This window comes from Aspergillus uvarum (assembly GCF_003184745.1).
Source record: "Aspergillus uvarum CBS 121591 unplaced genomic scaffold BO82scaffold_2, whole genome shotgun sequence".
Taxonomy (NCBI): Eukaryota; Fungi; Ascomycota; class Eurotiomycetes; order Eurotiales; family Aspergillaceae; genus Aspergillus; species Aspergillus uvarum.
In genome coordinates this window covers 348,975-360,976 of record NW_020291299.1, presented here as the reverse complement: position 1 = coordinate 360,976, position 12,002 = coordinate 348,975, and the positions used below count along the sequence as shown (strand labels likewise).

General features: G+C 53.3%; 6 protein-coding genes across 6 annotated transcripts; 1 reads left to right on the top strand and 5 right to left on the bottom strand.

Moving 5' to 3' along the window:
• Positions 1-665: 665 nt before the first annotated feature.
• BO82DRAFT_428151 (LysM peptidoglycan-binding domain-containing protein) lies at positions 666-1,450 on the bottom strand (the record flags this gene model as incomplete). Its single annotated transcript, XM_025640421.1, has 1 exon — positions 666-1,450. The coding sequence occupies one exon, from the start codon at positions 1,448-1,450 to the stop codon at positions 740-742; it is 711 nt and encodes a 236-aa protein (XP_025496988.1). The 3' UTR covers positions 666-739.
• Positions 1,451-4,303: 2,853 nt separating this feature from the next.
• Positions 4,304-6,332, bottom strand: BO82DRAFT_379917 (MFS transporter; the record flags this gene model as incomplete). Its single annotated transcript, XM_025637720.1, has 2 exons — positions 4,944-6,332; positions 4,304-4,321 (listed from the first exon to the last, which is right to left on the bottom strand). The coding sequence occupies exons 1-2, from the start codon at positions 6,126-6,128 to the stop codon at positions 4,304-4,306; spliced, it is 1,203 nt and encodes a 400-aa protein (XP_025496987.1). The 5' UTR covers positions 6,129-6,332.
• Positions 6,333-6,550: 218 nt separating this feature from the next.
• BO82DRAFT_349908 (uncharacterized protein) lies at positions 6,551-6,886 on the bottom strand. Its single transcript, XM_025634007.1, has one exon. The coding sequence runs from the start codon at positions 6,861-6,863 to the stop codon at positions 6,648-6,650; it is 216 nt and encodes a 71-aa protein (XP_025496986.1). The 5' UTR covers positions 6,864-6,886; the 3' UTR covers positions 6,551-6,647.
• A 663-nt stretch (positions 6,887-7,549) lies between these two features.
• BO82DRAFT_428149 (URC4/urg3 family protein) lies at positions 7,550-9,237 on the bottom strand. The gene is made up of 4 exons (XM_025640420.1): positions 8,986-9,237; positions 8,599-8,926; positions 8,365-8,541; positions 7,550-8,314 (listed from the first exon to the last, which is right to left on the bottom strand). The coding sequence occupies exons 1-4, from the start codon at positions 9,139-9,141 to the stop codon at positions 7,680-7,682; spliced, it is 1,296 nt and encodes a 431-aa protein (XP_025496985.1). The 5' UTR covers positions 9,142-9,237; the 3' UTR covers positions 7,550-7,679.
• A 138-nt stretch (positions 9,238-9,375) lies between these two features.
• BO82DRAFT_388390 (PRTase-like protein) lies at positions 9,376-10,237 on the top strand (the record flags this gene model as incomplete). The annotated part of the gene is made up of 2 exons (XM_025638381.1): positions 9,376-9,961; positions 10,045-10,237. Exons 1-2 carry the CDS (start codon positions 9,543-9,545, stop codon positions 10,235-10,237), a joined length of 612 nt encoding a protein of 203 aa, XP_025496984.1. The 5' UTR covers positions 9,376-9,542.
• Positions 10,238-10,337: 100 nt separating this feature from the next.
• Positions 10,338-11,684, bottom strand: BO82DRAFT_349905 (uracil phosphoribosyltransferase). Its single transcript, XM_025634006.1, has 5 exons — positions 11,370-11,684; positions 11,154-11,301; positions 10,941-11,041; positions 10,670-10,874; positions 10,338-10,600 (listed from the first exon to the last, which is right to left on the bottom strand). Exons 1-5 carry the CDS (start codon positions 11,551-11,553, stop codon positions 10,546-10,548), a joined length of 693 nt encoding a protein of 230 aa, XP_025496983.1. The 5' UTR covers positions 11,554-11,684; the 3' UTR covers positions 10,338-10,545.
• Positions 11,685-12,002: the final 318 nt, after the last annotated feature.

Below are 12,002 nucleotides of genomic sequence, written 5' to 3'. Positions count from 1 at the left end.
ATATTTACTTATGTTTGCTGCACTGCCGGTCTATCTCCGAGGGCAGCGATCACCCCTGTCAAAGTCTTGCATTGGCGCCGCATGAACACGTAACATAGCAGCAGGGTTGTTTGGAATTCGATCGTTCAAAATATTGTACAGGACTCCACTATTACATTGAAAGCAGCTGTCACTCTGTTGATTTTCTATTTCTAAATTACTTTTTTTTTAAAGGTATACTAGAAAAGGTTGTACTGCGATTTCAGGTGTTGCGGAGAAGACCCCCGCTTTTACCGGCTTCGTTCCACCACCTGAGACCTAAATGCAAGGCTCCGTGCCAACCATCGCTATGAGTACCGGGAAGCATCGTATAGCATTGGCAAGGCCAAACATTAAATGTGCTTTCTTATTTGCAGAGGTTGATTACTTCAAGTGCATAGAGTACAGGAGTATAAAACAGCATGTTGACACGGACCTAAACCGAAATACTAGTATAAAATTCTTCGTGCCTTTACTAAAGAGCCAGGTAAGCCGAGGTTCTCACAAAATTAAGAAAACTACCTGAGTTGTGGAGAATGACCCTGGTATGTTCGCAAGATAACACACTAAATACAAATAAGTGAAGAAATGAAGGAAGAATTAACGATTGCTGCAAGGTTGATAATGGCTTATTGACCTGTGAATCTGTCGCAATGATTCAGGAGAGGGAAAAGGAGAATGACCTCGGCCGCGTCCCAACCAACCCATATGCTTGTGCAACTCAATCCAGGACAGTAACAGTGTCAGACAATGCGGTGCAGTTTATCGGAATATTGATTGGGGGGAATTGGCCCCCCGGGGTGAAGGCCAGACTACTGTAGTTGTATGTCGGGCTCAACATCATAATCTGTCCGACGGTGGTCCCGAAATGGTCGGCGAGATCCTTGTACACACCCCAGCTGAAGGAGTAAGGTTGAAGGATACACTGGCTGGGATCGCATTGGGGCACCTTGACGAACTGGCCAACGTTCAAGAGGGCTGTGGGCGAGGTCGGGTTCACCAGAGTTTCGTTGGTGGGCCCATCGACATGCATAAGAGACTCGACGGTGATGTTGAGGCGCCTGGCGATCACTTCGTAGGTGTCGCCCCGCACCGTGTAGTAGAGGCGAGGTCCGCCGTAGATACACGTGCGGGTGGCGGTGTTATTGGGCAGCAGGCAGCTGGTGTTGTCCGGCTCGCACACCTCGGCCGGAATCAGGAAGGACTCGCCCACGTTGGGGATGATGGTCACGTCCGCCATGAGGTTCTGGCGGCCGATGTCGCACACGCCGCGGTTGGTGGCGCGGGCGACATCGAAGACGGTTGTACCGTCGACGGTGATATCGTACCAGTATGTGGTCGTGTTGAGGGCGGTGTTGTTGCAGGTGCCACTGGCAGCAGTGACCAGTGGGGCCAGAAGAAGTGGCCACAGACAGTGGACAAAAGAAGGCATTTCCAAATGAGGGAGTGAGGATGAACAGACAAGGGAATGAAGGAGCTCTGAGGCAGAAAATGAAGGAAAGATCGGCTGTGCTCTGATTGAACCCAACAATGCGGCGGACAGACCGTGTCTTTATACCACGCTGCTGAGCAACTGAGCAGGGACAGGGTGTCTTTTCTGCCGAGTACCCCTGCATGTATTTCTCCTTCGCTATCATTTCCGAGAAGGATTTGGGAAGGTCGAGGGGGAGACTGGCTTGCGAGCTAGCAGCAGCGTATGCTATCTTGTCAAAAGTTATCGCGTCGTCCGATGTGATGACCGACCAACGCTAGAGCATCCTACCTTAGCAGGGCCTCGCCAATGCCCCTAGCAAATGCCAGCTATTGGTATTCCATCCATGAAGAACTACTCTGGAATATTGAGGAATATTCCGTCCAATTCTCAACTCTGCCGGTCACCCGGATTCAGTTGTTGCATTACATTTCATGAAATGAGGATTGTAGTAGCTCTAGGGCTCGAATGAACATGTAGATTCTGACCCTATCCTATTGTAAAGCATTCACAACATCCACTCTGTTTCCCGTTGTACTGTCAAGAGATTATGCTCTACCTGCCACGTTCCGGATAGCGGCATGCAGCTAGGAATCATAGGCTACACACTATATACCGCAAGCACGTTGCAACAAGCCAATAGTAACAACACAATGTCCCCGACCCGAGGCTATCTCGCTATTACGCCGTCGCGGATATCTAAGTATTTATTCCAATGCAAAGTGACTGTCTGGCGCAACCATTAAGCTAGTGAGAATTGGTATCTAGACTGTCCAAGCTGCGTCTGGCGTCGTCGTCACCCCGAGCCATGTTGCTTAGGGTCCGAGCGCAGAACAGGAGAAAACAAGCTTTGTGCGCGATCTAAAATTATTAACGCCTTTGCCAGCATTTGGGCCAAGCAGCAAAGTTCGAACCCACCGATCATCCTGCCAAGATTTAGATTACGGTTCGAGTTCTTCAGGGCTTGCGCCGCAATGATCCGAACTTTTAAAGGTAGAAGGTAGACTCGGACGTCTTGTAGATCTCTGTAGGTGTGCAAATTGTTATTTGGTGCCCTTGTATGGAGTCGTGTCGAGCTGATCTACCGTGGAGAAGAAACTTACCCAATTTGGTGTGGGTTTGCGAGGGCTGCTTCAGCCATGCAGCTTCCCCACACAAAGACCGCGTATTATCGATCCAAGACATGATTACATGAAAGCTTGAGTAGGTGGACTCTCCAATGCGCTCGAGGTGATTGCAAATTGGGCTATTTGTCGGCTGCGCAGGAGAGGACTGGGCTGGGCTGCGATTTGCCATTAAGGTTCGAACCTGACAACCATGACTGTATCAAAATTTCCGCATGTAGAGGCATACACAAAGCAACAAAAGAACAGAGGGGCCTTTTGCCTTCGAGTCTTTCCCAAGCAGTTTGGCTAGATGTTGTTCTCAGCGCTGTGGAGACACGGGAAATTCCCGCTCCCGCTATACCGCGGCTATAGCCGAGCAAACCAGGTTCGGACTTGATTCCCCTTCTCGGGCCCAGAGATGCTTTCTGTAGAGTGTAGACCACTCGACGCGTCCAATGTCAATCTGCTAGAAAAATCATGACCCAAGCCTATATACAAGCCCCAACAAATAGATTAAGAGGATGGTTGAAGATGCTCCTTAATAAAGGACCTTAACCGCAGTTTCTCCTACTTACTCCTCATCCTTTTCCGATCACTCTTACCCGGCGAACACCCTCGCTGCTGGATTTTAGCGCCTATAGAGATGATAGAATATGGGAGAAAGGGTCGGCCCAAGTCGTTGACTAAAGAAGAATACTCTAGCCCGTATGCAACCTGGAAAAGCGGATTTGCCGTGTCGTAGGGTAAATCTTCCTTGCCCTACTCTACGGCTTACATACTGCTAGGGAGGTCAAAAGACGGCTTGCCTTCGGGCTTAGCCCCATTGCATCGCAGGATGACGTCCCAAAGAGCATTCTCGCTGCTCCTGTAGCTCACCCTCACCGCGCTGAGCTTAATTGATCAATTGATCCATTTGCGGCTCGACCTCCAACGCGAATGATGGAGCATCGCCTACCAGCATCTGAAGGAAGGCGTGTTCCATCGCTTTAGCCTGTTGCGACCAAGCCATGTTATGCCTCAGGAATCTCACGGACTCCCTCAGAACACGCAGCACGCTATCCTAGCCGTTAGGGCCCCGGTCCCGCTGATGCGAATCGGCCTGGTTGGTTTAAATGTCCCAAGAATCCATTGGGTCTATAAGTCCTCGTTTATGGGTTGATCGATTAGAATGATCCCCTCTGCGGCCTCACCCAAAGGGAATCGTAGTGGTTCTGCGACCAAGAATTTGGCATAGTTCCAGATGTAGAGAGTGGTCGTAGGGTTTGAATCGCCCCACAGCACGCTACTGGATTAGCCTTGGTTGCTACATATCCTTTTCCAAGTCCTAAACCAGCACATACGACCACAGGGTGTGGAAAACAGGGCTTCCCGTCCGCTCAGCCGTACTTAAGCCACACGCCGGGAGGTTAGTAGTTGGGTGGGTGACCACCAGCGAATCCCTTCTGTTGTATGTTCTCACCTTTTTGCGGCTTGGTCGTTCAACCCTACTGGTTGTATGACTGCAGCATGGGTCGTGCATTAACCGAGGTTAGATCATTGAGGGGGTATGGATGATTCGAAGCAGATGGGCAGCGTGCAGGAGGCGCTGACGCGCTCTACTAAAAGGCGTAACCGTGCTGAAACAATGCGACGGCTAAGAATGATATCGATCGGGCCTTCCCATAGCGACAACTTGGGGAGGCTATCATACATTGCAACTGTCCCTTGATCAGTCTTCGAGGCAGTGCTTTCTAGGTCACGACCCCCTGTCGAGAAAGAAGAACAAGTTAGAACCACGAATACCCAACCAGTCAACCCTTATATGAACATAACAAATATGCCTGAGTGACGGGCTCCCAGGATACAAAACAAATATTCTCTTGGTCCTACTCCGTTAACGGAGTCTCCGCACTAACCTCGAAATACGGTGTGAATGCAATCCTACACAGTAGGGGAATGGAAAGGTTCCGGCGGGAAGACGAGCGGGGTAGCCCTAGCCCGGCTCCAGGCTTACCGACGGGGCGGGCTTTAAGGCGGTGGTAGACTAGCCATTGATGAGGACTGGCTATGATCTTTAGGGTAAGTGAAGCCCTCAAGATAAATTCTCGTTTTTACTTGTCTTTGGTCTCCCAAATTCATTGAACCAAATCTATTCTTGCTGCATTGTATCCGGAAGGCACGTGCCATGCCATATAATCTATCCGTGTCTATTCATACCGTGTACACCTTGCAACCCATTTTTAAGTAGCTCCAGAATGCAAAGAGACAGACAACCAATAACTAGATCACCTTTCACTTGATCCTCCTCCCCCAACAGCCTCCGCAGGACCCGGCTCCCCATCCGCCGAAACCACCGGCTCCCCAACCACCGGCCTCCTGGTCTCAACCACCTGCGCCTTCCTTGCCGCATTCTCCTGCAAGGCACGCATATATTGCTCCGATTCAGCCGCAAACTTACACTTCTTCCGGATTGCCGCCCCATACCTATAGAACAGAAACGGCGCCGGCATGCACAACAAACTCAAAAACGCCGGGATGGAGGGGGCCCAGTGGATGCCCGCGCCGCTATACATGTAAGGGGCGATTATGGGAAAGACCGCCCCGAAGATGGAGCGGAGAACGGTGTTGGCAGCCAGCACAGAGGCGGCGTAGATGGTGTACGAGTCGATGAGGTAGTTCATGACGCCGAGGTAAATCAAGATGACGCCGAAGCCGAACGGGGCGGTGGCGATGATGCTTACGCTCCAGTGGATGGAGGAGGAATCGGTCCAGGCGAACCAGAATTGGCTGATGGGGATGGCGAGGGCGCCGGGCATGCATTGCAGGAGGCGGGCCTCGGGGGGCGCGAAGCCCCCGTGCCGGTCTTGGACCTGGATGAAGTGCAGGTTTGCCGGGATGGTTGCGCCGACGCCGATGATCATGCCCACCATGATGCCTAGAAAGGCGAGGCCGCCGACGCCTGGGTTCCAGCCGCGGATGTCCTCGTAGACGATCGGGAAGGCGGAGAAGAACATGTACAGCGTGCCGTAGACGATGGCGATGTAGAGGGCGAAGAGGAGGACGATCGGCTCGCGGAAGAGCAGGACCCAGGGGCGCGAAAGCGCGGTCTTCAGGAGGCGCGGTAGTGAGACGGGGCCCTTGTCGAGCTCGATCTTGCTGCGGTAGACCCGGCCGGTGAGCTGGGAGAGGCGTCGGGCGCGTTGCCGCAGGAGGACGGGCGCGTAGGTCTCCGGGATGAAGACGGCCATCAGGACCCAGATTAGGGCCGCCAGTAACGCGAGGAACCCCTCCACCCAGCGCCAGCCCGCGCTCATCCCGAGGAATCCGCCGATGATGGGCCCCAGGGCGGGTCCGAGGAAGGGGGCGGCCGCGTACAGACTTAAGGCTAGGCCGCGCTGCCGCGCGGTGAACATGTCCGAGATCGTGCCTCCCGCGTTGGTGAACGGTGAGGATCCGAAGGATCCAGCGAAGAATCGCAGGATGCACAGCGTCCAGATGTTTTGCGCGCCAGCGCACCCGGCTGAAAATGCGGTCATCGCGAAGAAGCTGACCATGAAGGGGGTTTGGCGACCGAAGACCTCGCTGACCGGCGCCCAGAAGATCGGGCCGACCGCGAAGCCCAGCACGAAGAGCGCCAGGCCGATGGTTGCGACTTCCGAGCTGACATGGAGATCCTCGACAATTTCCTTGATGCTGCCGCTGTAGGTGGACGAGGTCAGAGCGACGGTCAGGGTGGAGAAGGCGACAATCAACGTGATGGTGATCTTCCGCGCCGCGCTGAAGAGCAGTGGGTTGCGGCAATCGTTGGGAATCCAAGAGACCACATACGGATCCTCCTCGGTGCCACTGCCGGGGTATTCAAATTCGAGGATTTCTTCGTTGATGGCGCCTTGGTCGAGGAGCATGCGCCAATGGGGAATCCGAGTGCGATAGACCCCCTTGGGAAGGGTTCCTTTTTCGCGATGCTGTTCCACATCCGCGATCATTTTAACTTCATTCCTTATGGACTGTATTTTTGGGAAATGGTGCGGGCATTCACGTCATCATATCATCGCTCGACGATATGTCACAGATCAGGAAGACTTGCCCACTTTCGATGGAATGCCCTCATAAAGAGAAATCCCCCAACACACCAGAAGGGGTGGCTGAGAATGGTCGGGCGACTCACTGCTTTTATTGTGCTGAACAAAGTCTGACTCGGTGCAAAGCAAGACGGCAGAAGAAGGGGAAAAAAAAGCACTAACAAAAATGGGTCTCTGCGGACCCACAGCTCCTCTCAATGAATGCATGAGAATGATAGTTCTCCTGCAGCATGACTCGCCCACAGGATGATTCGATGGTCGAGAAATGTACTAATGAGGTGCGCGGGTGATGAAATGGAAGACCCTGCGCCTCTGTGTGCAATCTGAATTTGCTTTGATGATCGAATTGGCGCATATTCCTGGATAAAAAAAGCAGGGAGCGTTCCTGTGCCGGGTATTCGGCACGGACTGGGGCTCGGGAGGGCAAAGAGTCAAAGACCCATCAGCCGCAGTGCCTCCTCCCGCTTACCGGGGGCCGAACCTCGGCAAGGGTGGCTGATTAAATTCTCGATGCGCATTTGCCAGGGCTAGGGTAAAGGTAAGCTGTCGCGATTTGTGAAGGTGATGTGATAAGTGATAAGGGGCGTGCTGTTCCGGTCCACCTTTCATTGGAGGGATTGGCGTCAATCATCACAAATCGAGCCAATGCGGGTTCAAGCCGAGCCCTGCCCTGAGATCAATGGCAAGCGGGAAAGGGGTTAAGATAAGCTTCCCTCCCGCCCGCTCGCTCAAGGGTTTCGCCTCAAGTCTCACAGTCTGTATATGGCCTGCCCTTTTGTGCCGTCAGAGTGACGATAGTTTAGACCCCACTGGTGTTGATTTGGAGGGGTCTAAGCCGTCAAAGCTCATTTCTGGGTGTAATTGGAGTACCATGGCAGCCACCAAGACCAGTTGTCTAGAATAAGTATAGTCGGGCTTCAGGAGCAGCTCCGGTCCTAATCTACTTGACCCTCAAGCCACTCTTGCCACATCATCCCATTGAACCTTGACCTAACTACTCATGTGTAATCCTTCAAAGATAACCTAGAACAAAGTGCCGTCCCCGGCGTTCAAGATGGGACTCGACTTAGTCTGCGGCCGCTTTTCAGCCGCGAGCTCTCGACCCGCTTTCCACGAGCCAGCCTCTAACATCTGAGGCAACGTCAATTGAACATCTCCCAACTTCCCACTGCTCGAAATCCGCTTGTGCAATTCGTCCAGCAGAGCAACCGTCATCGCCCGCCATTCAACTATCTCCCCATCTCCCACTGCGAAGCACGGCAGCGTGACCCCGGAGGTGCGCAGCCCGCGCTCTAGTGCCGCTGGCTTGAGCGTCAAAACCCCCATGTCTACGAACAACCCCCCATTGCGATACTCGGGCAGCCCGGTTCCCAGCTCCGCATTTTTCCAGGTGATTTTCAGTATGCGCTCGAAGGGAACCTTGAGCGAGTAGGCGAGCCACTGCGTCAGCTTGTGGAAGGGCTGGATCGTGGCGGTGTCAGGGTCTGTGGTGGTGATCTGGGAGGACTCCGACAATACATCCAGAGGCCATGCGTCGCCGATCGGGTGTCCGCGAACGCGAGTTCGGTCGGATGGCCAGATCGGAATCAGCGTCTGTTGCAGCACAGCCCAGAGTTGGGCATAATCGAGGTTCTCCGCGCCCGAGGAAAGGAGATGGTCTGCTTGGGTCAGTGTACCTTCTGGTTGAATACAAAAGCATTGATCTCACCAAGAAGTTGGCCGGGGCGACCGGACGGTCCGAAAATCTCCGAGAGACTGGTTATCGACTGGCCCAGTCTCTGTAGAATCTCGACGCGTGCACCTGCTCCCACAAGCGGATTGCTCTTATCATCGACTTGGAACCCCTGGGTCAATACGTCCACCGTCAGGCCTTTCAGCGCCTCCCCTATCCAACAACATCAGTCAGCGTTGTTAGATGGATAAGCAAAGGGTGGAACTCTACCATGCACGACATCCTTCCTCTCTGACCCCTGTTTGGCAAAGTCCCCATTGAGAAACATATACAGCGAAGCGACCGCGATCCCCTCACTGCGGTTATACACATTACCCGACTCTGGTTCGACGTACCGCCAGGTATCGCCCGCTCCGGCGTCAAGGAGCACGGAGACGAAGAACAGATCCAACAGACTGCGCACCTTCTCCTTGTCGTCATAGCCGGCTTGACTCCATCGCTCGAGAAGTTGTTGTAGTCGAGGCACCCCGCCCACTTCGAAGTGCTGCCAGCGACCGTGGGGAGGGATCTGATCGTATCGGTCGGGGCCGAAGTCTCGCTGTCAGAGGTATCGTGTTAGTCTTTACTTTGCTAGTAGTAAGGAATGTCATGTCGCACCGTTATGATGTTTACAACATAGTCCACGGTCGCGTCCAAGCGGTCGGGGTGATAATCATAGTGGTGGAGCTTGCCTTCCTCGGCTAGGCTCAGGACAACACGGGCGCGGTCGCGGACAGCTTCGAGACCCAGAAGGTGCTGGATGCTGGAAGTCATGGTAAATATTCGAACTGCGGTGACTCTAGTAGGCTGTTTGGAAGGTGTTTCACTTGAGTGTATGCAGTGAAAAGAAAGAAGAGTTGTGTTGGAATTCAGGTAGGAAGGAGGGGGGAAAGGAACAACAACTCAGAGCGGGGAAAGGCGCTTATCACCCAGGACCCGCGGCTGATATCCTCTATCTTATCTGATAACACCACGCGATACACCCTGTATCGCCAGCGGTGTACAGCATATCACAACAAGGCGTCAATACATTGCAAGGTGTTGCTCTGCGATGCTCGAGCTAAGGCATTAATAAATATAAGCCTGGTATACTGCCATCGTCCCTGGCTACACATACACCCTTGCATCTGATTTTACACTAGACATCCATCCTCCAGAATCACTACCACCTCGCCATGACCGTCACCCTCCCATCCAACGTGCATCAAGTGCACAACACCACCTTCACAACCCTCCTCCAAAGCCTCCGCCAACGCGACCTCAAGCCCTCTAACGTCCGCTCCCTGGTCCGTGGAATGACGACTGCCCTCTCCAAATCCATTCATCTCGACACCACCGCCCCCGACGAAACCGTAGCCGTGATCGTCGTCCTCCGCTCCGGGCTCGCCATGTTCGATGGCTTCATGGACAGCTTGCCAGAGAACCTCTCGACCGCGATCTACCACCTGGGCATTTTCCGAGACCAATCTACGCTGCAGCCGGTGGAGTATTACAACAAACTGCCTCTCAAGCCGGCGCAGATCAAACAGGCGGTGGTGCTGGATCCGTTGATCGCGACAGGTGGAACGGCGGCGGCGGTTGTGGGGATCTTGGAGTGAGTCTCTGTCTTTTCTTATTTTTCGACATGAGTTGGGCTGTTAAACACCTGTGATCTGGTGGCTAACGCAGTATCCGTAGGGAATGGGGCGTGGAGAAGGTGACTTTCCTGTCAATGCTCGCCACACCAATGGGGTTGTCTCACGCGGCCGGAGTGTGGCCGGAGGGGAGTCGATTTGTGGTGGGCGCAGTGGATCCGGAGGTGAATGCGAAGGGGTATATTCAGCCCGGGGTGGGGGATATTGGCGATCGGCTGTTTGGGACGATCTTCTGATCTTAGTCAGAGATAGTCAAGCAGATAGGAATTTACAAGACGAAGCAAATGATCGCATTCAGTAACGAAGTATTTGATATTGTATTTGCAACATAGCAGCCAAAAATGTTCGACTCAAGACCCCCGCCTAATGCGATGAATATGCAACTTAAAACCCTGCCGACCTTATATGCAAGACTTATCCAAATTCCAACCTACCATCCTCGTCACAATGCATAAAACACCCAAGATTCAAATACCCAAAGAAGAGATACTGATACTACCATAGCCATGAAACACCGACTGCCTCCTCCAATCTCAAAACATACTCAGCACGTACCATAGTACCTATCCCCGAAGTCACCCAAGCCAGGGCTAATATAGCTGCGACAGGTCAGTACTTGCGTTTTGCAGAACGACACAGCAGAAACCGAAGGAAGGAGGAATACTTACTTCTGCGCCGTCAGATCCGCATCCACCGCCGCAGACACGATCTTCAACGCGGGGAACCGTCCCGTGACCACCTCGAGCCCCTTCTTCGAGGAGACGACATTCACCAGCACGATCGACTCCTCCGGCACGCCATGCTCGGTCAGCGTCTCCACGGCCTTGATGACCGAGCCTCCCGTCGCGAGCATCGGCTCGAGAAGCAAGACGACTACTTCTGGTCAGAACATCCCAAAAGAGAAGCAATCGCAAAGACCAAGTCCACAGAAAGACATACCATCATTACAAATCCCCGCCGGCAACTTCGAATAATAACTCTTGGCGATGCTCGTCTCCTCGTCGCGTTGGATGAGGAGCTTTCCGAAGCTCAGGCGACCACTTTACCAAAACAATCAGCATTTCCATCCACTACAACACCCACAAACCGAGAACATAGTAAGGGGGGGGGGGGGGGGGGGGGGGGGGGGGGGGGGGGGGGGGGGTCACTTACGTCCACGTATCCCGCAAAACCTGCTCCATGCTCGCGCCCGCCCGCAGGATGCTCACGCCACAGACCCCCTTCGTGAAGCGGAGGCCCTTGTACGTGGTATTCAGCGGTGTGGTGACGGTATGTTCCTCAGCGGGGACATAGTTCAGAGCTGATATACTCTCTCGCATTAGTTGTCTTTCTTTTCCTACCTGCCCCGAAAAGAGCACGTGACCATACCGGAAGAGATCAGGCGGTGCACCACTTTCTCCACGGCGGAGACGAATGCGCGGTCGTCGGTGTTGACATCCCGGATGATGGTCATGAGGCTGAGCAGGGAGCGGTCCTGCTCGAGGACGGTGACGTGGTCCATCGGGGTGGTGGTGGTAAGTGCCGAGGTGGTTCCGGCAGTCGGGATTGACATTTTGTGGAGGCCTTTAGAGTTTGGATTTATTTGTTTAGATATATTAGATGTGCCGAGTTTGTGGGTTGTTGGAGGTGATGAAGTTTGCGAAACTTCATGAAAGGAAGGAGATCAGAGGAACAAGGGTAGAAGTACCTTGATTTATATCCCGATGACCGCGGGGTACCTTGCTTTGTTGTGAGTGAAGAGGGGTGCAATGCAGGTGTGCGTGGGCGGAAGAAGGCGGAGAAGAAAATTCAAAGGGAAAAAAAAAACGAGATTCGGCTTGGCACGCGACAGCAACTGTGGATGATAAGGCGGATCTAATCTTATCGCTATCCTGGTTTGGCCTGGAGCTTGCTTGTCAGGAGGAGGGCAAAGAGGAGTTATCTTCTTCAATGTCAAAAAGTAACATTTTCGTACATCTTTGTGCTATGTACCGTGCCCTTGCAATTGAAGTTTTTTAGTCC